General features: G+C 42.4%; 1 protein-coding gene across 1 annotated transcript in view; it reads right to left on the bottom strand.

The window, feature by feature from the left end:
* Positions 1-27,092, bottom strand: part of Cdk6 (cyclin dependent kinase 6) — a gene marked incomplete at its 5' end in the record, with an annotated part of 184,009 nt that overhangs the window by 108,419 nt on the left and 48,498 nt on the right. Inside the window, 1 exon segment of the mRNA XM_055612916.1 lies at positions 25,094-25,229. Within this exon segment, the coding sequence (XP_055468891.1) occupies positions 25,094-25,229 (136 nt within the window).

Consider the following 27,092-nt stretch of genomic DNA (forward strand, 5'->3'; position numbering starts at 1 on the left):
CCATGGCTACCACATGCAACACCTGTCGTATTCCTGTCTACTTTCACACGCCCATTGCACTTCTCAAAAAAGTATCATCTGGGTATTGGGGCCAGCCTGAGCTACATTAAGTGAGATACAAGCACCAGAGATGTTAAGTCAGTAGCTGGGCTCTTGCCTAGTACATGAGAGACTCCGAGTTTTATTATAAGCAGCACACAAACACACCCATGAATCCAAATTCTGCCTCTGCCATCTTCCCTCAGTCACTCAAGGCTTCAGCTTTTGTGTTGGTCACAGTTTGAGACATCTCAGGTCCTAATAGCTGTTAGGGTCACTCCCAAATGCACACATTTCAGTGCTTCCTGATACAGTTTTCTACAATATTCCATCGCAACAGTAAACCAAATCTATACCAAAATGAGTATTTTGTAAAAGTCTCTTTCAAAACTTGTTCTTCAGCCTCTGTTTCTACTCGTATACAAAAGCACAATGAGCAAAAATTTACTAAATGATGGATTCAGAAATCCTCCTTTCTCTCAACTACCCAAGTCTGTGAGTCCTGGTCATGACAGCTTCTAAATATCGTTTCAGTGAAAACAATTTATCTTTTCTCTGTTTTACACAATCCTAATCAAGCTGCTAGTATCATTTGTCTCAAGCATGACACTACTGTTCCAAAATACCTAGCTCGCATATTTAAATTTAACCATCTTTTATCTTCTCTCTTTACTGTTGAGAGATATTTCTAAAATGCAGTCTGATTCATACTGACGTCCTCTACTGTTCAACCTGTTTTTTTTTTTAAATCATAATACATTTTTATTGTTCTTTCATAATTTTATACAACATACTTCGGTCACATTCATTCCATCCCTGACTTTTTCCCAAACTACCTAACCTTGTGTCCTTTCATTTTTTAAAACTCCATCAAGTCTAACTTGTGTTGCCCATATGTTCTTGGATGTGAGGCCTCCCGCCGTGCTGTGTTGATCTAGCAGGGGCTGCACTCTTAAAGAAGATCTACTCTATTCTCCCGGCGGTGGTCACCAGTTGCTAACAGCTCTTCGGCTGGGGTGGAGCCGCTTACCTTTAGGCAAACTGCTACCTGAGGCACTTTACTGTGGATCCTGAATGACCACTGTTTTCGTTTCCAGCTCTTCTCCTGGCTCCATTACTGAGCACTGAAGATGCCATGACCTTCCGTCCTTAGGCAGCACTATTTGCTCTTCCTGGAATGTTCTCTCCATCACTGTGTCTCCCACCATGCAGGTATCTTCCAATACATACATTATGTCTGGCTCTGTCTAACTGGGCTTGAGGACTTACATAAGCAAGTCTCGGACGATCCTCTACACACCCACAGACTGCGGCCCTCCCTCCCAGACTCTGCAGGCACACCGCACTCCAAGCAGATACTGTCACAGAGCTCCTGTGGCTTTCCTGCTACAACACGACCTCCGACTCCTTGACTCTAAGGAGAATAGAGGACTGGGAACAGCCTAGCCTTTTAGCATGTGTTATCTTTCCCTCAGGTACTCTGGGTATATTCATACTTCTCACAGACACTCCTGGAGTGAATTCATACTCATTTACTCTAAGTTTGTGTCCTGGATGTGTTAGCTATGAGGACAGAAATTGTACTGGAAAGCAATCATGTCTAGCCTGGAGCTGACAAGTGGGGGGAAAGCTGACCCAGAAGGTCAGGGAAGGAGCTTGACACTGAACAATTCGCTCCTCTGGAACCCTGGGCACCTCCTGAATTAAGAGCCTCAAGTGCACCTCACCTTATTTCTGCAATGCTAGGAAAGAAAAACCAATCAATCTGTCCACCCATTAATACACACGCATGGGAATGAACACTGTTCTAAAAATATGCTATGATTCAGTAATTCTATTTCTGGAAACACACCCTACAGACCCAACAGCTCAAGTTTATAATACATCAAAACGAAGAGGTTCCATGCTATTTTGTTTCAAAGACTTAAAAGCAAAACAAAACAGGAAAATACCCCGAATATTCAAGAATGGGAAACAAATTCTATACCCACTAATTTCAATCTGAGGGAAATCTGAGGGAAGGTGCTACGGTCGGGATAGGAAGACTTATTCATTTTTACTGAGGTGCGTATGCCTCTGTGAGGTTTTGAGCACATGGTGCATGCAGGGAGTCTGAGGGGGCAGAACACGGCACTGGATCTCCTGAAACTGATGTGGCAGGTGGCTGGGAGCTGTCGTGTGGGTGCTGGGAACCGAAGCTGGGTCCTCTGCAAGAGCAGTAAGTGCCCTTGACACCGAGCCACCCCTCCAGCCCGGCTCCCCCTCTTCTCTTCTTTCTGTGTGTGACCTGAAGCAGACGGCTAGCATCACTACAGTAGCCTGGGATGTGCTGTCTTCTTCCATGCCCCAGCAGAACAGCTGACAGATTCGTGGACTGAAACGTCAAAACAATTATCTCAGCTATTCCGTTACAACAACAGACAGCTAACTAACATGGCATGCACACAGTGTTAAGAGGAAGCCATTACAACACCGGGTGACTGTAGTATTTAATTAAAGAGCGAAAGGAAAGGAGAAAGTCTTAGCGTGACACATTAACGCCTTAATTGTAGTTTAATGAAGAAAGAGGTGCATGCCAATCCGGGTGAGGTTAAGGGAGTCTGTTAGGTTATCGAGATACGATGTTAAAGGGAGAGATGATTCTGAAAGACAGTAACACAATCAGTTTGATTGTATTTTAGTTATTGGTTTTTTTTTTTTTTTGAAACAAGAGTGTCATGTAGACCACACTGGCCTCCAGCTCCTGTCTCTGCCCCCCAAGGGTTAGGATCACTGGCTTTTGTCTCCAGACCTGGCATAAACAATAATGAGAGATGTATCTGGTTGTTTTCTAAACTTTTTTTTTTAAAGCACCATTTTATGGATTTTGGCGTTTGTTTGCAAGTACATATGTGCACCACATGCGTGCCTGCTGCCTTCGGAGGCCAGAAGAGAGTGGTGGATGCCCTAGAACTGAGGCTGTGAGCTGCTACATGGGTGCTGGGAACCGAACCCGGGCCCTCTGCAAGAGAAGGAAAACCCCTTAACCATCTCTCCAATCCCTAAAACTTTCTCTTTTTTTTTCTTTTTTGAGACAGGGTTTCTCTGTGTGTCCCTGTCCATCCTGAAACTCTCCCTATAGGCCAGTCTGGAACTCAGAGATCCTCCTGCCTCTGAGAGTAAAGGCGTGTGCCACCCAAACTTTCGTATCTGTTTGGAATGTTTCAAAATGAAAGCCAAATCAGTAATGCCTTTCACAGCAACTTTGAACTTTCTGTCTGCTAAGAGTAAAATGCATAAAACCCGAGAGGCAGAACAACAACACAACCCAAAACAACAACAAACTCAGTATTAAAACACATTCATGCACACAAACCAAAAACCTGGACAGCCAAGACTAACTGACGGTACTTTATCTTCCCTTGATTCCTTCCCCACCCTGCTGCATTCCTGGCTGTTAGAATCTGCCTGTGCAGTCTCTCCTGAATCTTAACTGTTTGGCCTCTTCAGCTTTTCAAAAGCAGTCGTCATTTTTTTGTTCAGGTTTTGGGTTCATCTGAGACATGCTGTAGCCCATCTGCTAAGAGGTAGCAGGGCTTGCAAATTGCTTGGTAGTATTTCTTAAGTAGTACATACTTGAAGATAGCTGGTCTCTATTTTGTGCTTTTATGGTGTATTTAAGAGGAACACAATATTCAAGTATTTACATCTCTCTAAACACATGTACTCATATACACTAGGCACATTTTGAATTGCTGAATTGTTGGCATCAGATCCACTCCCCCCCTTTTTAAATTATTCTTTCATATATTACAGTCCGACTGCAATTTCCCCTCCCTCTACTCCTCCCAATACGTCCTCATCCCCACCTCCCTTCTCCCCAAATCTACTCCGTTTTCCTTTAGAAAACTGCAGGCCTGCCAGGGATATCAATGAACACAATATAACAAGTCACAGTAAGACCAGGCACAAACCCTCATATCAGGGCTGGACAAGGTGACTCAGTAGGAAGAAAAGGGTCCCGAGAGCCAGCATAAAGAGTCAGAGACACCCTGTACCACTCCCACTGTCAGGAATCCCATAAAAACACCAAGCTACTCAACCATAATGTATATGCAGAGGACCTAGCTTAGACCCTTACAGGGGTGGTTGGGTCTCTGTGAATCCCTATGATGCCTGCTTAGTTGATTTTCTGGATTGTGTATGGAGTCCTCAACCCTCTGGCTCCTACAGCCCTACCTACCCATCTTTGAACCTTTTCTCTTGAGCCTCAGTTTGATGGGAGACATTTCATTATAGTCTTACTTTCATTTCTTTGACTGTAGTGAGTTGGGGAATCTTTTATTATGTATTAATATGGTTTTGTTTGTGTTGTGTAGGACTTCGAGAACCTTTAATGAATTACTATGGTTTTGTTTGTGTTATGCAGTACTGGGGATCAAACAAAGGTCTTACACAAGCTAAGCAGGTGCTCTTTCACTGAGCTGTAACCTCCTGCAGCTCAATTTATTATTTTTCCAGTCATAACCTATTCTCTTCATAAGCCAAGACCGACTTTACTAGACTGTATTTTATAGATCTATCCTGGCCTAGCTTGTAACAATATAACGCTCCCCGTTTCCAGTATGTGGGTTCTTTCCCAGAGTCCAATTCTTCAAAAGGTTCTTGGAGTTCAGCCAAAGAGTACCTTCATATATAATTCCCCATTTTAGGCTAAATTCAACAAGATCAAATCACCAGCCTCTTTCTTAAACAGGCAATTACTATCTCTAATGATCTACTTCTGCCTTTCCTCTACAAAAGAAATAACCAACCATGTCCTTTAAGTCTTTATAATTCTAAATTCTCCAAAGACACACTCATACTGAACTTCCCTTTCTTGTTCCCAAACACATGGACCAGTTTCTCCAGCAGATCTATGATAATGTCTTCGGTGAGCTCACTGCTACCTGACTAATCTGCTTAAAATTCTACTCTGACAACTTCAATGCCTGCCCATCACCTCTTAGCACCTCCATGGTTGTGCGCTGTCTTCATCTCTCTGGATGTGCCTGGACTAGTGCTATCTTCCCCTAAGAGGGAACAAGCAAAACCTGACCTAGGCCTCTAAATCCTAGCCCATACTGGCATTATGTCACTCATGCCTCAAATTTTAGTATCTTCAAAGTTCTTTAAAACCTCCACGTGCTTTGCAAAGTCAGTGCTGTTTTCCCTTCTCTGTTCCTGCAGTACTTGTCACTTACAGCACCCGCATAGCATCTATGGCACCTGGCTTATGTGGTGCCTGTTTCTCTGTGTTATATTTTCTCTTTCTCAGTTTCATGCTATCTCCATAAGAGGCGGGCTTCATGCATCAAGCACAGGTAGCGCAAACATTCTGCATAAGGACTCAGAGCAAATGAGGTGTAAGTCTATTCTTTACATCGTTCCCGTTTGAAGCATGCCAATAAAGGCTGCTGCACTTTAAAAACATCAAATTTCAGATTGGTCTAGTGCCACCTAGAAAACACAATGGCTAAAATTTGAGGGAAAGTGCACAGATGTTGAATGGACTGCCATTCCCAGGGCTTGTACTTTTGAAGTGTTCCACTGTGCAATGGAAAATTCTTAACATGAACTCCTTTAACTTATGATGGCATATTGTGTGTTCTATATTTAGACATTTTATAATAAAAGTTTATAGGATTGACCTTTCAGAGGGTCTGAAGGCTCTTAATGGCAAGAAAGTGATGGAATAAAGAACTGGACCAGGAGGAAAACAGGTTTTATGGACACCACACAGATGAAGCAACGAATATGGCCTATCTGCAAAATCTACTTGATCTCACTTTAGGAAATGTTATGAGCCAGGAACCACTAGACAGATTGCTCGGGTAGCACAGTGACTCACAAGGTCTTCACATCTGAAACACTGGGATAACTACAAAATACACGTTGCCTTCTGTCTTTAGGACAGTGGATTATGCACGATTAGCTCCTCTGACTTGCACATTCTTCATAGTTGTTCTACAGATAAAGAAACCGAAGCTCACGTAGCTTAAGGGACTTGCTCAGACTAGTAACTAGGTGTCATGTTGCCAGGGACTTTCACCACATCAAATAGATAAATGAAATATGCAGACATTGCCTTCTGGGCCTTTGGATTATGGGAGTATCAAACAGTACTACAGTTTACTATAATCTGGTTCACATGTTGCCTCCCGAAAACCTACAGAGGGCTGTGATGTAAGCATTACAATCCCACCAGCCATCCCTCTCCCAGCCCTACAGAATTAATGTCTGAGACCAAAGGTACAAGGCAGTTCTGTAATTGAAGACCAACTGAGAATTAATTAGGATCAATAAATGCCAGTGCCCAAAGCCAAACCTGAAATTCTGCAGGGTTTGCAAGTGAGGTTCCCATGCCCACGAGGCCATCCCCAGTTCAGTGCTTTCAGACCATTTGTGACTCCTTCATGCATATCATAGGAAATGTCTGCTTCCTCACCGCACCTGCCATGGTGTCTTTTTTTTTAAATAGTTACCTTTTTCTTTTTCCAGCTTAAGCATTCTAGACTTGGTTCTGTGAGTTGTTTGAAGAGCTAGAGGGTTTCCCTTATATTCAACTCTTTTTAATGCTCTGACGGTGTGCCACAGGAGGAAGATATTTAGCAAACGTTGATGGCATTCAATAAAAGCCTTATGTTGACTCGATGTACATCTTCCCCGCAGATGTGCAAATGATTGGCTGGAAACTTCCCGGGAGATAATTATATGGACTATACATGTTGATAGTACACAGGTATTATACCTATCAAAGAAGCAGATGGGAAGGACTGCAACTCCTCACAGGCAAAAAAGAACACACAGAACAAGGCTCTTGTTGAAGAGAATAAAATTTTAAGGAAGTTTCAGCACGCACGTACACACACACACACACACACACACACACAAAGTTACAGATTCTGATACAGGTTAGCAAAAGTGAGGACAAAATTTAACACTACTTTTAGAGGAATTTGCAAGTATAACGATGCATTCATGCCAGTAATGAACCACATTAAGTATAGATCTTAATTACTGAAAACAATCCTATGGAAATGAGAACAAAGCTGTCTTTTACGGTTTATAGCAAGTCTGATGTCTAGAGTGAATTTACGACTTTAATGCTAACATTACGGATAACCATAGAGCTTCCATTAGCCTACCAACTGCTCCAAGATTTCCTTTCAAAAAAGTCATGTGAGGAGATGGAGTAGATAAATCCCAAGCTGTCTCCAGGTATGGACATTATAATTTCACTCATCTGTGCTTAGGGTATTCTTTCAAGCCTTTTAAGAAATGGTTCTCAGGGTAGGTTGAAAATGGCTGCCTCGGTTTTGTACCTTTTTTGATCTCAATAGATAAAACTTGTCAAGTTTCCCAGCTTGACCTGGGACTGTGCAGTGTCTAGGGAATTACACAAATGGTAAAGTGAGGAGAGCTGCATGTGGATTCTATAAGGAGCAAGGCATCAGGCCTGGGAGAACAGACCCGAAATATCAGCTCTTGGGGTGTTCTGAGACAGAGGCAGGGGCCCCTGAGCTCAGGGCTGGCCTGGGCCAGATATCGAGAATCTGTTTTTGTTTTGTTTTGTTTTAAAATGTTTTTATGAGGGAGAGATTCTCAACCCACGAGGCCATCTACACTTTGATCCTTGGGCGTCCTCTGCATGCCCTTCATAGGCAATGGGTGACATCCCTTAGAACAAATAAACTGTCGTGAGTAGCCCTGAACAACCGTGAAGCAGATCTGTGGAAGTAAGAAAATGCTCTATCTTGCTCTAGGTATCATTTCAGAGGTACCAAGAAAAGACAGTACATAAAAGAACAGCCAACTAATAGTTAAGGACCAACCTTTGCAACTGTCACTGATGCCACAGGTACTAACAACAATAAAATTTATTGCCTCTGTCTTCATTTCATTTATCACTTAGAGACCAATAATAATTACAATCATGAAAATAAAATTAACCACCCAGAGGATATGGAAATACGAAAACATTTATGTACATAGGGCTTATTCATTAAAGAGCATTGAATATTGTATTAAATGTATAAATTATATTTAATTCTACTATAGGGGCTGAGACGAAAACAGTAATAGATTGAGCAATAGTCAAGTTTACCTCCTGGCTCTTAACTTGTGTGAACTTGGGCAAGCCATTAATTCGTGATTAATATCAGGTGCTTCTATCTGTAAAATTAGCATCTTACTACAGCCCAACTGCAAAAGAATATCCAAGCGAGATCGCCTCAGAACCTAAAAAGCCAAATCCAGATATAAACATACAGGAAACACTGATCTTACTTCAGCCTGTAGAAAAGACAATGTCTTCCGGTGGCATCAGAGAGGTGGAAGCATGCCAGTGCTCACGACTGTAGCCACGCTTATTGATTTGCGAGGCTTGTGTCTACATGAGAGCAAGAGCTGAGGGTAAACACAGGATAAGTTCCAGGGAAAAGAATGCAGTGAGTCATTAGAACTTGATGTGAAATGAAATGCTCCATCAAATCCTGTCGAAACTTCAGGACTTAAAACGAGAAACCACTGTTTCCCATGAGAACTCAGTAATTATAAATTTAATGAATCCTAGCAAAGAGCTCTGCACTGACATGTTTGAACACATGTGTTCTCAATGAAATAAGCCATTTTGGGAAGTGCAGTCACCATTAATTAACGCCAAAACTAGATGTATTTTTATGGGGTTACATATGGACACATGAGGACCAGAGCCGTTTGCCATGATTGATGTTATTATTCTGAATACCACAGTTGTTAGTAATGATTTGGGTCTTCCCATGAAGTTCATGCCAGCGGGCTTTGTCTAATTGGCTCATCGCTGTTCCTTGGTGGGTTATTTTCTCTCCTGTGGCTGTTTCCAATCACCTGGTTCTCCAGCAGTCCACACAGTCTTCAGGTAAGGCTTTCTCTGCAGACAGACAGTTCTGGACAGATCCTAACTTCAGACCAAAGCAAGAATCCTGAGAAAACCATCATATGTAAACACCAAGAAAGCATTACAAATTTATTTTCCATCTGCTTTCGTATTTCATGGAAATAAGAATCCAGTTTTATGGTGTATAAATCTACTTCTGAACATCAGATTGTGACATTTATTAGAATATTAAACTTCATGCTTTAATAAGCACCTAAGCGCAGATTCTCCAATTACTGCTTATCCTCCTGAAATCGGAGCTTAACGAAATGAGTAACAGAAAAGTTACATATAACCCACCCATCGACAGTACAAGAGAGCCCTTCATTAGGGATGGAGCATATATCCATGCACAGAATATTTATGTACATTTAATGGCTTTTCTTTGTGGTCTAATGTTTAAAGAACTTTAAATATGCACCAAGGTTCTCCAAATCCATACACTGATGTTAAAATTAAGCCTAATATTTAATGTCAAGATTACATGTTATTAGATAAACAGACTGTTTAAGAAGACTGTTAAACAGACTGGATAAGAAGACTGCTTTCGGAAACTAGTGAATTTTGTTCCACAGAGCCAAGTAGAGCTGCTGCTGCAAACACCCTGCTATCACAGAAGTCGCTGCTCCCTGACTGGGGAAGGCTCCCTGTCTCCAGGTCTGTGGGTCCTTCCTACTTCTGCTGTGGGTGTTTTTGCTTGGATTGGCCATCACTGGGAAATACTGAGTCAGCCTATGGAAGGATGTAAATAAGGCCTTGAGCTCTGCCTTTATAAAATCTTTAAAAAGTCCCTCTCCTTCCAGGCTTCTGATTCCCAGCCTGTAAGATAAGGAGGGTCTCAGACTAGATGAGGCCACAGGACGAGAACAGCCTTGACATTCGTCACCGACACGACACCCCTAAGCTCTCACTGGTTGGTAACCACAGACACTCTTGATATAGAAGTAAATGAAACAGCTTTTGATATGTATATCCGTGTGTACACGCTGTGCAAGCACAGCATGGAGCTGTGTGTGTAGGTTAGAGGACAACTTTGGGAGTCTACTTCCTCCTTCCACGCTGTTGAGGCAGTGTCTCTCTTGTTTACGCCGACCTGTACATCCTGGGCTGGCCAGCTTTCCATGCCACTGGCTTGCCTGGCAAACGCTGTAACCCACACTTAGCCATTTTGCTGGCTAAATTATTTTAAATGGTGTCAAATCATCTGCAATAAACACTAAGAATGCAATGAAATTCAAATATAATTACTCCCTCCAGTATTTCACCCTTTAATGCAATCATTCAAATAAACTAAATTCACAGTTTTAATGCCATTCCCTCCTGCAGTTACCCCGCCTCCTCTGAAAGTTTCAGTGGTTAGGTCTAACGAATGTGTTTCAACAACTTCACACATCTCATTCCTTCGTTCCTCTGTGCCAGCCATCAGACTTCTCCAGAGAGATCTACTCCACACACACTATGTGCTGACACAGAGGCCAGTCAGGACTGGATCTAGGCAACAGCAGCTTAACATCAATCTTTAGAAAACACAGTAACAGTATTTCTTTTTCTTTTTTTTTGAAGCCTCTGTCTTAGGGCTTCTTTTCTCATCTTCAATGGCCAGTGTCTTCTGCAACTGGTCGTCATTTTCTGCAGCTCTCCTCTGCGCGTTGGAAAAGACGCCATTGGTCCTGGTGAGGATGGACTGACAGTCAGCAGGCCCAACCTTCGTGAAAATGGAGGCTGCCTGGAGCCCACCGGTGCTAACAACAGCCTGAACTGTTTAACAGTTTCCCTGCAGCTCGAGCCCCGCTCCGTGTGGCAGTCAATTATCAACGATTAAAGAGCCCTTTCCCCCTCACCCTGTGCCCCACCACTTTCCTCTGCTCCCAACAGAAACGCAGAAACCACCCCCAAAAGACAAAACCTGCCACCGAGGAGGCAGCGCCGTGGTAATTTTCCAAGGCATTATGATCGATAATGATCAGCAGAGCGTGGGATAATGGCTCCCCTTAATTTACTGGTTCCTTTGAAGGGTTAAAATATGGCAGATGTTGATAGCTGAACGCTCCTTGCTAACAGGACAGGCACATTGCTGTGGGGCCTGGCCTAGGCTTTTCCTTCCCTGCAGCTGTCTGTGTAGAACTAATTGTATCCACTTGTTTAACCTCGGGGACGTCTGGAAGGGACCCAGTGCCACAGGGTACCTTTTTTTTTTTTTAACGGTCATTTCCTCTCTGGTGTAACTTGCATGACAGCATGTGACAAACAGAAATTAATGGGGACACTGCTGTGCCAATTCCTCCTCAATTGCTGACACTGGCTACAGGCTGCCTGTTTGCCACCCAGCCAAGACCTCACAGGGAAGATGGCGAGGGGCCCGTAGCCCTATTCACCGACAAGCCAGCTGGTCAGTGATGAGAGGAGCCGGGACAATGTGGTGAGTACAAACCAGGAAGAAAATGCTTTCTAAACCGATTCAAAACCAAAGAGGTGGCATTTGCTAGGAGTTAATATGACCATTTATTTTCCTGAGTGGTACATTGCACGGCTCCAATTCCCAAAGTAATTCAAACCGCAAGGCACACCTCCCATAAGGACTCCTAAGGTGTGTGTAAGGAGAGAACATCAGTCATGAAAGACTAGTCTCCAGAGAGGCCTCCCAACAGGCTTGGGAGCTGTCTTATCTCTTGCCTCCAGCTAACAACCATAGTGCTGGCTTAGAATTCTATGCATGGATATCTCTTTCACTCTTTCTCCCACGTACAAGTGCACACACAAGCACACACACACACAAAAGAACCTTCAGCTCAAGCTCATTAATTGCCTGCCAGAATCTGCAGGGTTGGGGAATATGCCCCAACTTTGGCAAGATGTACTTTCCCCTCTTCACACAATCAAGAACCAACCTTGGCTTGTCATCGCTTGAAACACTGGCTGTTACGGATCAGGCCCTGCTGGTTTCAGCACATGTGAATATATAAACGCACATTAAAAAGAGAGTTGGCATAAAAAAAAACAGTTTGGGTGGCACACACCTTTAGTCGATAAGCATTTAGGCAGCAGAGGCAGGGGGATCTCTGGGTTCCCTGACAGCCTGGGCTACACAATGAGATCCTGGGAGTGAGGAGGAGGGGGACACAAGGCAGAAAAGTTACCTAATTATGAGCCTGTGTACAATACACAAGTCAGGCCAAAGATAGGGAAGTTTAAGGGGAAAGAAAATCACTCTGGTAGGACTTCTCTATCACAGTCAGGAAACTCTGAAAGCATTTAAAAAGGCCTCCATTTTGTGGCTCAGCGTGGCTTGGTGGGACATTTTGGTGCTCTGAAGTAATAGTTCTAACTCACCTTTTCTCCCCTTCAAGCTTTTAAAGTGTGAGAGTTGACAAGAATGCGCTACGGAGCACAGGGAACCCAGGGCAAGTTGGGCAGTTGAGCACACAGGTTAACCCGGGGTCTCTGGAGGAAGGAGAAAGCACAGAGGGTGCATCAAGTCAAAGTGGCCAGGTGGTACTCTTGGGAGAAGGATGTGTTTCCAGTTTCAAGAGGCCTTTCCCAAGCCAATGTTTGAGTATACCTTGGGGTGGTCACGTTTTTTGGCCACAAAGGTTGGTTTCAGGGACAGGTAATCATCTTTCCACCAACAAACAGAAACAACAACATTCTCCAGACACCCCCAGCCAAGAAGCACAAGGCCAAGGGTGGAGTGGATTCCCCTGGATAAAGGCACCAGGAATCACTTCAATGAACATGCTGTTACTTCTGTAAGTGAAACTTGTGAGATATCTAAGGAGTTTAGGAACCCTTAAAATCATCTCTAACTCAGAATCAAGGCACAGGGTTGGAGGGAGGGAGACAACGCAAAGGGAGACTTCATGGAAATGGAATCGTTAATCTCTTCAACAAACACATTTCTAAACTACACTCAATAATGCAACCTAAGCCTTTTTAAATGTTCCGTGCCAACCTAATCTTTAAGGATCCCTGCCTTCCCGTAATAATGTACTGGTTTAATGAAAACCCAAACACTGCAAACCCAAAGCATGCTCACACTTTCTGCTCAACACCAGCATAAAAACATCAATTAATAGGAAATCCATCCAACTTCGGTTTTTTTCTCTCATGGGGTAACTACAGGAGCTGAATGTGCCTATCTCAGAATCCACTCTGTAAATGTTCATGCGCAAGTGACGACCTGAACTTCTCCAGGTTTGCAGAGATGCCTGCAGTCTCAGTAGTGGTTCTGCAATCGGTTCCAACTGCTTCAAAGGTCCACTGCAGGTGTCGAAGAGCACAAGGCCCACACTTCTAGAGAAGTCATTTCACTGGAGCCACGGGAAGGATGTGAGCCCACTGTGTGAGCAATGGTAGCTTCACCAAATGGATGCTTTCTCACTCGTTAAAATACGACTTGCATTTATGAATTTACCCGCAGTTAATGCTCCTGACTGCCTAAACTTCCATCATCTAATGTAAACATGACAGTAGTGGCAAAATAATGCTACAGATGGAATTTCACCACACAGATACTCCTCAGAAGTGTTACTCTTTGTCAACAAAATAGGACATCTCTATTTACTATAAAAGAGCTTTCTCTCAGCTCAGTGCCATACTGCCATGATCAAGAAGTCACATGGTTTGTCAGAGGCTATATGATTACTCATACATTCACCATGTGAGATAGGGAATGGTGAATCTCATTTGCAAAAGTGATTTGGCAAACAGCTGGACACACTACCTTTCCAGACTTGACAGTTCTACTTGATGCTTCATCAGGCCTCTTACCAGAACAAGACTAGAGATCTTTGTCAGGAACCTTTCCAGGGCAAGCAAAACAGAGGCAACAAATCCACTTTCCCTAGCCACACCAAGGGAAGGAAGCTCACGGGTCTCTGCCTGGTGGGCCTTCCCTTCAGCTGACAAGTGAGTGACTATTAGGGCTTGCTAAGCACACCCACCTTGGTGGCTGAGGAGCTCATGGGCTAGCCTAGAACACAACCTGTACACTTGGCTTGGGATCACAGCCTCATAAGTTCACATTCGTCGTTAGTCCACAACGGTTCACATATTCACAAAGCCGTCTTAGGAAAGGACAACAGACTTTCAAATAACACTCCTCTCTCAAAACAAACAACGACTCCTCCCCCCACAACCATTTAAAGATAAGGCACATTTATATAACATCTTCATTTGGCATGACTATACCTACAACTGAGAATTAGAGGAGACTGTTTCTGGGTAGATTGTGGCATTGTGCACAGACATTTCATTGTGACTATGGTAGCACTGAGTGATTTTAAGCAGCAGAGAACTGCAGAGACCTCCTTTTAAAAAAGCCTTCGCTCAATGTAATATAATTACCAGGAGCACATGTTAACAGGAACTCTCAAAGCCAATTTCGAGTAAAAACCTAGACCATTAAAGAAACTATACATGAACCTGCCTTGTAATGAAAAAATAAGCTTATAAAATTTATTCTGTATGCAGACATGAATGTAGGTTTACTATTGCCTAGTGATTGCTTCCAGTTACAGTTCAGTAAAATTCCTCCACAGTTCAATCTTGCTGATGTGAAGTACAACGATAATGAGATTAAAGTAGGTCTTATTGGAAGGTTTAGTACTGTTGAGTTTTCCCTTTTATATTTATTATTTTTTCACTTTACATCCTGATGGCAGGCTTCCTCCCTCCTCTCCTCCCAGTCTCCCCCTCAGATCCTCTTCCCCCATTCTCTCCTCTCAGAGAAATGGAGGCCCCCCCCCATGAATAGCAACCTGCCCCTGCCCGGCACATCAAGTCACAGCAGGACTTGGCACATCCTCTCCCACTGGGGCCAGACAAGACGGTCCAGCTAGGGAGGAAGGATCCAAAGGCAGGCAACAGAGTTAGAGATGGCCCCTCTCCCACTGTTAGAGGACCCACGTGAAGACCAAGCTTCACATCGGCTACATAGGTGCAGGGGCTAGGTCCAGCCCATGCGTGCACTTTGATTGACAGTTCAGTCTCTGTCTTTTAACTTTTACCTTTATTTCAGTTGTTCACTTTACATGCCAGTCCTAGTCCCCATTTTCCTCCCCCTTGACTCTCCCTACCCCTCAGGAAAGGAGAGAGCATTAACCCACCCCAGCATATCCACAGTGTCAGCAAGGCAGACCCACCAGAGGGAAGTGATGGAAAAGCATGCCACAGAGTCCATGCCACAAACAACCCTCACTCCTCTTACTAGGGCACTCGCAAGAAGACCATGTTGTCCACCGGATATCTATGTGTACAGGGCCTAGCTCTAGTCCACGCGTGGTCTTTGGTTGGTGCTTCAGCCTCTGCAGACCCACCTGGGCCCAGGTTAGTTGGAGTTGTTGTGAAGCTTCTGTCCACTCTGGGTCCTTCTATCCTTCCCCCAACTCTGAGTCCCCATGGGCCCAGGTTAGCTGATTCTGTAGGTCTTCTCATGGTGTCCTTGATCCCTCCAGTTCTGGGTCAACTTGTGACCCACCCCAGGGGAGAGAGCCAACCCCTGATGCTATTAATGATACTCTGCTATGCTTGCAGACAGGAGCCTGTTGTAACTGTCCTCCCAGAGGCTTCACCCAGCATCTGATGGAAACAGATACAGACACTCAACAGCCCGACACTGGGCTGAGGGCAGGGATTCTATTTTATAAAGATCAAGACAGAGTCTCTCAAGATCATCCATCACCTGTGTGCCCATGCACACACTACTTCAACGTAAACACACTCACTGTTTTATAAGGCCTGTCCTATTGTGTTGCCTGAAAGAGGAAATAATGGGGTGTCATTAGGTACAAAGGAAAGACTGGCACGTAAGAATATCTACTCTGTAACAGAGAACTTTACCTGCTAAATATGTATTAAAAGAGCATTTGGTTGAATGATAAAAACAGCCTGTTACTGGGAATTTCATCCAGTCCAATATAGCAGTATATCACAAATATAAACAACACAGCATATGCCTACAAAGGTACACATTAGTATTTCAGTATACTTCTTGCTAATTTTTAAAACATAAGCATTAAAAATATATTTCAAGTTGAGAATGTGCTAGCTATACAATTTGTATCCTATCTTTCTTTAGATAATTATTCTTTAAAAGAGAGGTTTTTGTGAGAAATCATTCTGTGATAATACATTCATTCTTTTTAAAGTCTTGTGATTTACATGATCATCTCATGTAGTACATTCTGACTTTCAACATGTATCCCCCACAAACCCAAATCTTGCAGTTATTCTGTGAGTATGTAGGTCTTGATGAATGCATATGTTCCTTATTCATATCTAAACTGGTTAATTTTTTATTAGTTTGTAAAAGCTTTTTCTATATTAGGGATATTAAACTTTTGCTATACTTTGTATAACTAGTTTGCCTTTTAACTTTAAATGCAATCTATAAATTAAATATTTTTCTAATCTCTGAATAATTACATGTGTGTATTGTTTTGTTTTCTTAAGACAGGATCTCACTATGTAGTACCAACTGTCTTGGAACTCACTCTGTAGACCAGGTTGGCCTTGAACTCACAGAGATCTACCCCCTCTGCCTCCCAAGTGCTGGGACTAAAGACTGAGTTAGTATGCTTGGCTTCTGTGACATATTTTTTACACATAGCACACTCCATGCCAAAATTTGATAAATACTTGCTAAAAGTGTTCTCTACATTAAAAAGAACAAGTTGTAATCCAATAATATTCCTTCATCTTTCCAGACCAGATCTATGTGGATTGCTATAAATCATTAATGAAGGTACTTGCTCAAACCCAAAGCTGAAAGCACTGCCTCCTAACCAGCACTAAATGATGGTAAATCAGACCCGTTTCTAGCAAAATTTACAAGCAAACTCAGCTGTGTCTTTTCTAAAGACCCCCTTCCTGCTGTACAGGGCTACCCCAGAACAGTATCTCCATTATTCCCCCAGCACTCATTCCTAATTTTCTGTTTTCTGGCAGCTGTTCTCTAACTTACAAATAATGTGTGTCTTTGTTTAGAGTTCCTAAAAAAAAAAACACAAAAAACTGTTACCCTAAATGTGGAAGAAAGCTCAATTTATTTCACTTTGAAACCTGAGAAATCAATAACACAAACCATATGTTAATTATGGGACACAATGATAAATTACAGACCAAGTACCGTGAAACCCTGGTGGCGAAAGCGATGGACGAAGCAGGACAGGAAAGAGGTCCTTTCTCTTAGGGTGGGACCCCCCAAGGAGGACCAAAACGCAACCATTTCTTAATTCATGCTGATGTAACTTGTATTTTGCTTCCATTCACATTCCTAAGTGTTTTAATTAAGATCTTACAGCATGAGCGATGTCTACCAGAGACCGTTAGTACAGTGGCAACATTCAGAACAGATACAATCAAAGACAAAACCACTATTTATGTTCTTGTGTGTTGCTTATTTGGATCCGTATAGCTTTGCAGTACAGACATAACCCAGCCTGCCTTTAGTATCTGGTTGAAACGCATGTGAAAAAGCTTGAGATTTAGAAGATAAACTGCTGTGAGGTGTGTAATAATTTTAATGGGGAGAATTAAGAGTTATTGATAACAGTGTTTCATGTATTTATGACCTCACATGATGAAGTTGTTTTCACCAGGTGCCTTTGAGAAAAGGTTACTGCTAGTCCACAAACCTGTTGTGTTTGTTTTTTTTTAATGGCACCCAATCAACTCATTTTCATTCTGCGATCACCAACATATTCCTTTCCTCTCTGTTCTTCACCTTCCTGACCAGGAATATGTTGTGGTAAAGACAAAGGGAAACAAACAAACAAAAAAAAAAAAAAAAAAAAACAAATCCCAAACTGGACCCACACCTTTAGCTTTTATACCATTTTCATTTCCACAAACGCCATAGGTAGGTAAGTGCTAGTGAATTTTTCAGTTCAAGGTTTTAATATAAACATGTGATATACTGCGATGAGAAATTCAGTGGGAAGTGCTTTGGGTGTTCATTCCATGCTAACCATATTCATACGGTACCTTAAACTGAGGGAAACTGTTTCCAGATCAACCCATACTGCGCTGCGCGCTAGGCACAGGCTCGACCTTTAAGTCCATATTCCCAAACTCAATTCAGGCAAAACCGCTTTAGGCTGGCAATCCTCCACCTCTGCAATGTTCTATTTTAGCTTTCTAATCTGAACTCATTGTGACTACACTTAAGGAGATTTATTATTATTATTTTTTTTAAATCTCTCTTTTTGTCCAAAAAAAGGAAAAACTTAGCAAATATTGTCAGGGACTGAGGCGAACAATGGTCAATGTAAAATTGGTACGATTACTAAGCCACATTTGTTAGAAGCCTTGAATCAAAGTCTGGGCACTCATGGTTTCTAAGTCACCAGTTTCAAAAACACTTACCATATTTGACCATACTGATGTCATCATTAAAACCTGTGACAATGGCTCACTTCACATTTAACATAGTTTTGGTGAGGAGGACCAAGAATTCTGACCAGTTCTACTTGCAAGTATGGTAATGGTTTTCTAATTCAAGACCGGAGAAATGTGAAAACATTAGTGTGCATGAAACAAAAGTATCTTTGAAAGGTCAAGTCATGGTATGTCATGAATGCCTATTTGGAAAGGGTAGATTCTTGAGTTGGGGTAAGGATCTTTAATTAGAGGCTGGGCATGGTGACACACACCTTTAATCCTAGCACATGAAAGGCAGAGGTCAAAATCTCTGGGAGTTCAAGATCAGCCTAGTTTACACAGTGAGTACCAGGACAGCCAGTTCCAGGGGGAGGAGGGGAGGGAAGGGGAAAGGAAAGAGGAGGAAACAAAGAAAAAAATCTTTTGTTTGGAAGTTTCATACTTCTAAGTGTCCTTTAATTCATATATCATACTGATGCATTAATTGTTTTCTAACAGAACATCTTAAGGAATGAAAATCTAGGGTTTTAAAACAAGCTTCCAACACACCTGAATTCATCTTGAATCCTTCCAATTTGCTGTTTCTTTCTTTCTTTCTTTTTTTTTTTTTTTTTTTTATCAAGGTCTTATCAAGCAGCCTTGCTGGACTTGAGCTCACATTCCTCCTGCCCTGAGCATCAGAATCACAAAGACAAGCCTCCCCACGCAATCTGGCCTGTAGCTCCCAGGTCCAGGCCAAACAAACACTAGAGAGGTTAGGGTCATCTCAGAACAAGGAGATGCCTCCCACCCTCACCTGGAGTCATGACACATTGTTAGAACATCAGAGAGCTCATCTCAGAAACTCCCTCCTGGGGAAGGGCAGGTAGGTCAGTTAGGGCAAGACTCTGATTTTATTTGAGTCACCCCTGGATGGTGAGGGCGCCTTACGGTCCACACTTGATGAAACAGCACAGCCATGAACAGCTGGAGAAACAGAATTCGCTCTTCCCTCACACCATCACGCTGTCACAAGCCCTGTATTATCAGGTGGCGAGTTCTCTTTGCAAAATCTATTGGACATCAACGCATTCAAACCAAGTGTGGTAGGTGCCAGAGTTTTCAAAGCTGAAAAGTTCTGTGTGACTCTTTTTCCACTACTGAGGGCTTTGAATGTAACAGTGTGCAGACACTTGGCACGGCGTCCCTGATTTAAGTACAGACACCCAAATCCAATCAAACCCTTCTCATCTGAGGGGCTTGTCCATGAAACTAATCTTCCTGGAGGATTTTGCTCCAATGGGCGAGGATGGGGAAGAAAAAAAAAGCAGTTGTGTGCTGCAGACTTTGATCTCCTAGCTGGCACTGTGGGGTTGCAATTCTCAGTTATACAATCTGTGGGATAGAATGTATTCATTCAACATGTATTTACCAGCAATAATTATTTTCTTAAAAGGAAAAAAAAAAGACAGATTATTCCTTCCTACCCTGTTTAGGGATGAAGAATAAGATACTCTTTTAGATAAGGGAGGATCTGTGCTCTGAGGACCTGTCACTAACAGAAAAGTCAGTGGTGGGAACACAACAAGTTGGTAGCGACTGCTCAACACAGCAGTGTCTTCCTGACTTCCCAGCTCCCTAACACAGAAGGTTGCCTGAACTTTGGGGGTAAAATTATAAATATACAAATCAATAATGTGTAGCATAGTTTATTTAACGAATTTAAGAGTAATATATCTCTTTGATGGTCCCACTTTATAATGGGAGAGACAGGCAAATCCTCCCCATACAGTGGTTAACACAGAGAAAAACAATTTTTAAGTTTAAAAACTAGTGTAAAATACTTGATCACCTGATAGGTATAAGCTTCTGAAAAATTAGGATGAGGCCTGATTTCATCAGCAGATTTCATCACAAAAATGGTTTAACAGAAGTCCAAATAGATTTTGCAATTTAAGTCCGAGCCACATGAAAGAAGAAAATGTTTCCAGCTCCATGATCGATCAGTTACTGGTTTCATGTTATAGCCAAGCTCTGACCGATAATCCCAGAGACCACACCGCCATAAAACATTTACAGTGAAGTAGCAAAGCCGACGGTGAGATGTGACATCCTCCAGGATTATCTATTACATATATTTAAAAAAAAAATCTACCTATTACGAAGCAGTTCCCTCGCTTTAAAAAAATAATTTTAAGTCTTATTTTTATTATTTACCCAGACATGTGTATGTGTCTTATGTGCACATGCCATGTATACATGGGGGTGGATGCTAGAAAAGAGGGGGTAACGCTCACCCCTGGTCTCCGACTGCATTACAGGCAGAAGTGAGCCACCTGATATGGATGCTGGGACCTGAACTCAGGACCTCTGGAAGAGCAGCAGGCGCTCTTAACCACCGAACCACCCCTCCAGCCCCCAGTTTCTTCACTTGTATCATGGGGAGGAGTTAGGAGGCCCCAGATCAAATAGCACTTTTGACATTACTCTGTTTCCAGTAGGGGAGTCACCGAGTGCTACCCGAGCTTTAAAGACGATGTTTGTGACTCCTGAAAGGGGCTTGTCCACAAAGGGGCAGTGGCAGAAGTGGGATGCTGAGCCAGTCATCTTGTTGGATGGGTTGTTAGGAAGTTGGATTGGCAACTGTCTTTTGAGAATGAAAACGACGACGAAGCGCTTACTGATGGAGTAAAAGGAAAGCAAGGCCTCAAAACTGACACTTAGGTTCAAGGAAGGCTTAGCCTGAGGAGAGGTTCCCTGGCAGGTTTGTGTGTGCACAGGAGGCTGCTGGTGGTGGTGCAGGTGTGTGGACATCTGTATGCATCTATGTGTGGGTGTGTATAAGCCAGGGGGCAACTCTGGGTGTCGCCCCTGAGGAGCCGTTCACTTTCTCTTCTTTGGGACAGGGTTTCTCAAGGGAACCTGCTTACCAACTGTTCTAGGCTGACTATCGGACGAGCCCCCAGGAATCCTCTCGTCTCTTGCCTCCCCTCCCCGGCACCAGTACAACAAATGAAAATATGCCATGGATGTTTCCGATGGAAGAAGGAACAGAGGGCACTTCCTAGTAGGAGGATGAAAACTGCACGTGCTGTTAGGTCCCCACCTGCTCCGAACGTGCCCTGACCTTTACTGATGGGCGGGGCTTCCCCCTCCCAGAGACCCCAGCTTCTATCGGTGACACCACAATCTTACTACTGGTCAAGCCTGCCAACTCACCCCACCCCCTTCTGTGCCCTTGTCCCTTCCCCAGTCTTTCTCCTCTCTGTCCTCTCCTCTTTTTCTCCTTCTTTCTCTCTGCCTGTGCTTCTCCCCCTCCGCATTTGTATAATATAGCTTCGCCTTGCCATTAGCTCATTCTGTTTTAATCAATCGTTAATGAGTTCATTTCTCTCTACACATTAAATATGTGTTTATGAGTTTGGGATTATAAATGACTGGTCTTTAAAGCTCACTCACCCTGGTCCCCTCCCCCCCACCCCCCGAACTCAGAGAAAACTTGGTACAAATTTCTCTCCAATTGCAAATTATCATTTCTCAAGGGCCTGATGCCAGCCATGCTATACTCAAAACCAATTTTTCTTAACATAGGTCACAGTCTTGATCAAAGTCAGAGTCCCTTTTGTGTGGTGCTAGGCAGGCTCCTGACCAGTCTGGTTTATTCCCACCCAGGGTGCCTATTCCAAAATTATAGACTGTTTGTGAAACACAACTAACAAATACACTATAATTCATACAGTTTTCTAACGCATCATAAAGGTCTAGAGTGTGCATTAGTAAAATGAGATTAAGCACAGCAATGGCTAATTCCATCAAATGCCACATTCATGCATACAGAAGGACCACAGAACTAAAACGAATTTCTTGGGACTCAAGATGGAGAGAAAGCCTAAAGCTGGGGACCACGAGGAAGCTGGGCAGGACTAGGCAGACCCAGAGCCAACAGATGGGAAGAGAAGTCATACAGGAAGAGTGGAAGCAGAAGAGAAGGGGGAAGAATGCAGGGGCCATAGAGTACTGAGTTCCAATAAAGAAGACAAGCCGGAAGCTACCATGGCTTGGGCTGTCCAACTTAAATTGCGGCGAGCGAGAGTCATTCTTAATTAGTTACTGTAAACCAAGGCCTGTCTTAAGGAGAAAGTGTGTCGTGACTGACCTACAAAGCTCCTTACACCAGAATGAATGTTAATAAAATGCCATTTTGCTCATTAAAGGAAATCTAACCCAATAATCTATAAGGCATCTTTTACTATGTACTTACTTCCTTTTAACATTTTAACTCTAAAAATAATTTGCATACATGGGGGACAACACTGTACAGACGCTAGTACTAAAAATCAATAGTCTAATCAATTATCCTAGCCATAATGTTAACTAAAAAAAAAATTTTTTTGGCCCAAATCTTTATCATTATTGCGGAGTACTTGCTCTTTGAATCTCTCGCCTTGTTTTTGGGATCACCTTATTATGCAACATCTGCTCTGAATTTCAAATGTGATAAACAGTATGAGTGTTGGTGGCAGATGGCTAATGACCAGCAGTGACAGGGCATTCAAGCCTGCCTTGTTTTCTGAGAAGCGATATTTTCATGTTAATTTGTTCTGTGTCCTGCAAAGATAGGACAAATCACCTGCTGTAATTCGGGCAAAGTGGAGACCACCGGGAGCTGCGAGGGGAGGGGCCGGGGTTTGGTTCCTTTAAGAGCAGAAGAGGAAGATCTGGGAGACTCATTTGCAGCACAGGGGACCAGTCACTTTGCATTATGTCAAGCAGAGAAGGATGACTCAGCCTCGGGCATTCCAGCCTGACATCAGAGCCACGTTTACTGCAAGCAGATATTAGTCACGAAAACAGATATTTCCCAGAGGCAGAAAACAGGTGCTATCAACAGTGTGTGTTGGTCTCTGAAGCCTGGGTTCTGTAAAATAAACCTAATAGTACATTTTATCTCTTGCTGAAAACAGTAAGACCAACAGAATCTACACATAACATTCAACTGAAGATAAAAAGAAATCTAATCCAGTGAGAAAATTACAGATATAAACTCTGAGCTTAGGTTCTTTTTTTTCCTCTCTCTCTCTCTCTCTCTCTCTCTCTCTCTCTCTCTCTCTCTCCAGCTCCATAGAATTCATTTATGATGGAGACACAAGGACATAATTTTTATCCCAGGACTCCATGAGTTCATATGGTGTTGAGCTCAAAATACCCTGCCCTGTGTTAAAAAGGCCACTTGCCTGTGTGCTTTATTCTCATGAAACAATATTCTCCATTTCACTAAGTATGTCGCATGGGCTCAGTAACTACAAAGTAACATTCGCTATGTTTTCAAAAAGTTTGTAAGTTAGTGGGGACACTGACCGGATCCTAAGAGAGTTGACACACAGGCAAGCGCAAATGTCCAAGTGGGTCAGCAAGAGGGCAGGCATCTTGAAGGCCTGCTCTGGGAAAGAATACCTCACAAGGAGTCTCTCTCCCCGACACCCTGCCATATGGCTCCCTTTACCACGGATGACTAAGGAATACGGAGAACGGACTGACTCTTTGACACTCCTTCTGGCTCCCTTGTAATTTAGTGGCAGATGGACACAAGGAGGTGACAAGTAAAGGTAGAACTCAACACCACAGCTACACAGATTTAAAGACAACAGTCTGAATTAAAGAGAGAAAAGCCAGCCATGCCAACAAGGTCACACAAGACTGTCATCTTTATGGTAGAGCAGTCAACAGGCTCTTCTATGCAAATGTCATCAGACAAGAACAGATGGACCTACAGAACATCAGGCAAACCTTCAAGGTGAGGGTTATACATTATTATTTTTGACTGCAAACATTTTAACTAGAAATTTTTACTTTAAAAAATGTTGGAAAAAGTCTCTTACTGTTTTCATTATTATTATTAATATTCATTATTATTATTATATTACAGCTTTTAAGAGACAATGTTTAGCTCAGGCATAGCCTGTGAATTACGTTATTAATTACTTTAATAACGTAATTCACAGCCATGAACTGATGGCAGGATGTCTTCCACAAACTGACCTAAATATCAACCTGCACACCTACATAAAGCTTCGTAATTTTTTATTTTCCCAAACAAATCTTTGAGACATGCACAGATTGAATACATGAACTGGAAAATGAAGTTAAGGAGAATAACAGGTACCACCATTAAAATGTTTTCTTCCCATTAGACTTAAAGAAAGAAAGAATTTGTTTGTAGTCAATATGCCTCCCAGCTTGCTGACCACAAAGGGCAGAAGGCATGTCTTAAACATCGTTCAATTCCAAGACTAAAACAAAAATCAAAACAGGAAGGTCCAAATGACCATTCATATTTGCATAATACCTACATGCCTCAAAATCAGCATAATTACAATGTATAATGTGTTTCTGAGTGACATTTAAAATTATATCTCTTAAAGACCGAGAACCACCAGTATAGAGTGAGCTATTGCTATTACATTATACTTTATAAGATTAAGACCTGATAATATACAAATAAGTAGTTTTAAAGAATTTTAATTTGCAACTTTAACTGACCCTAAAATTAAACTAAACTACAACTCCACTCTTTGAAGATCCCAGTTGGTAGATGGAATAGATTATTTTCCATCCTTTAAAGATTTTACCTAGTTGACATTCTGAATCATATATTAACTTTCAAAAACACCAATTCTGGCAATTTCACAAGGAAAGAATTCTGGTTTCCCCCAGGCTGTAAGAGTGGCTAGTCTGACCAGGCAATCTGAGGCTTTTTGGTACCTTTATGGTTTCTGAGGGTACTCCAGGCTCTGGGACTTTATCCAAGTAAGTGGTCAGGTCTTGATCAACATGCTCAAACACTAGTGTCAGTTTCGTTTCTCTGTCTGTCCGTGACACTGTGCATACATCAAACAACCTAGAAGGAGAAAAAACAAAAACAAAGACAGAATGAGTAGGTGGAAATAAGCCAACCAGTAGCTATTCGTCATACCTGGATTCCACCACACAGTTGGGGGCGCTCCTTGTGATCATATCTAAAGGGATCTGATGGGATCCGCTCTTTCTTTACCCATACCAAAGGTCATCAGAGGGGCTGTGTGAGCCAGGCCATCCAAGTGGCAGTCACAAAAGCAACATGACTTTGCCCAGGGTATCCAAACTAATTAAGAATCTGTTGATGGAAATAGCTTTAAAAACCTGTAATCCAGGCAAAATAATTCTAACAATTCTTAGCTCACAGGTTGAGCAATATCAGAGGCCAGCTGAGCATGCTTTGGAGACAGTAGACTGTGCAGAAGTTTCCTAGAACAGCCGCGGCTGTGGCAGCCACCTGGACGGACTACGGAGAAACATTTCGAAGACAGATTTCTCATCCCAGTGAGACAAATTATTGCCCTAGAAATGGCATGCATTCTTAGTTTTAACATCCCAAATCTCCCGTAGAATTACCAGTGTAAAAAAATTTAAGGCTGAAGAAAAAAATTAACCAACAGAAAATAACTGTACGTATTCATCAGATAACCATGCGGAATTTTGATACATAGGGGGGACTAGTATATGGAACAGTGACTATAACAAATAATGCACTACGTACACTCCAAAACTTCCCAAAGTATGGATTTCAAATGCTTACAGGCTAAGAATATAATAAGATGGGCCTGCTAGATAACTTGGTTATTATGCCAACACTGTGAAATGTGAAAGGGGGAACACACTGGAAAAGTAATTAAAACGAGGGTGAACAGATATTACAGAAAGAGCCTTCCGCGATCCAGAGAACCTTCCAGCCCAAGGACAAATGTGCTTTAGTTAAGCGCACTACGTCACGCACGGCAGTCTCACCAAGTCGTCTGAAGAACTAAAACCTTCCAAAATTAAGCGGTAAGGAAACTTGAGATGAACGTAACATAAATAGTAAGAGGAGATGTATAAAATGCTATTCGTCTGATGTTTTCATTTAAAAATCTAAAAACATAAATTGTGTGTACACAGTCCGCTCGCCACACTTGGGCTCACTACACTGGCTCAATCTCGATGCACTTCTGTCAAATTTTCAAGGCCTAGTTAGTTTAACAGGGCCACGTCCCTGTGTTTCTGGGGTCCTTGGGCTTCAAGCTTGGTATTTCTTTCTGAATCTACACAAAATTTTAGCAACATCTACAGGACACTATAGTCAATCTTAATCTGTAATAAACTGTACAAAGCCCACACTATGAAAGGCTTGCTATAATGCACAGTTTAACATTTGGGGAGTCTGAGAAAATTGCTCTCTGAACTTGGTAGTTAGACTATTTGCACACAATCTGCTTTGAGCTACCTTATTACTCTTAGCAACTTCTTTCAACTACTTCTTCTCAAAGGAAAGAGTTGCAAAATCAGAAAGCTCCTTTGCATCTGTTGTTTCTGTATTTGCAATAAAACTGTAATAAACCAAAAATGGGATGTAGTGAAATCAAATAAAAACACTACATGTCCATTACAATTGAGCTTCTCAAGCATGACTTTAAAAACTGAAAATTAATTTAAAATTAATTAATTAAAATAATTATATTATTTTTATATTAATTAGTTTATTCACTTTGTATCCCAGTTGTAGCCCTTCCCTCATTCCCTCCCAATCCCACTCTCCCTCCCTCATCTCCTCCCAAGCCCCTTTCCAAGTCCACTGATAGGTGAGGTCCTCCTCCCCTTCCATCTGACCCTAGCTTATCAGGTCTCATCAGGACTGGCTCCATTATCTTCCCCTGTGGCCTGGTAAGACTGCTCCCCTCTCAGGGGA

Source organism: Psammomys obesus, unplaced genomic scaffold, assembly GCF_907164565.1.
Source record: "Psammomys obesus unplaced genomic scaffold, mPsaObe1.curated_primary_1811, whole genome shotgun sequence".
Taxonomy (NCBI): Eukaryota; Metazoa; Chordata; class Mammalia; order Rodentia; family Muridae; genus Psammomys; species Psammomys obesus.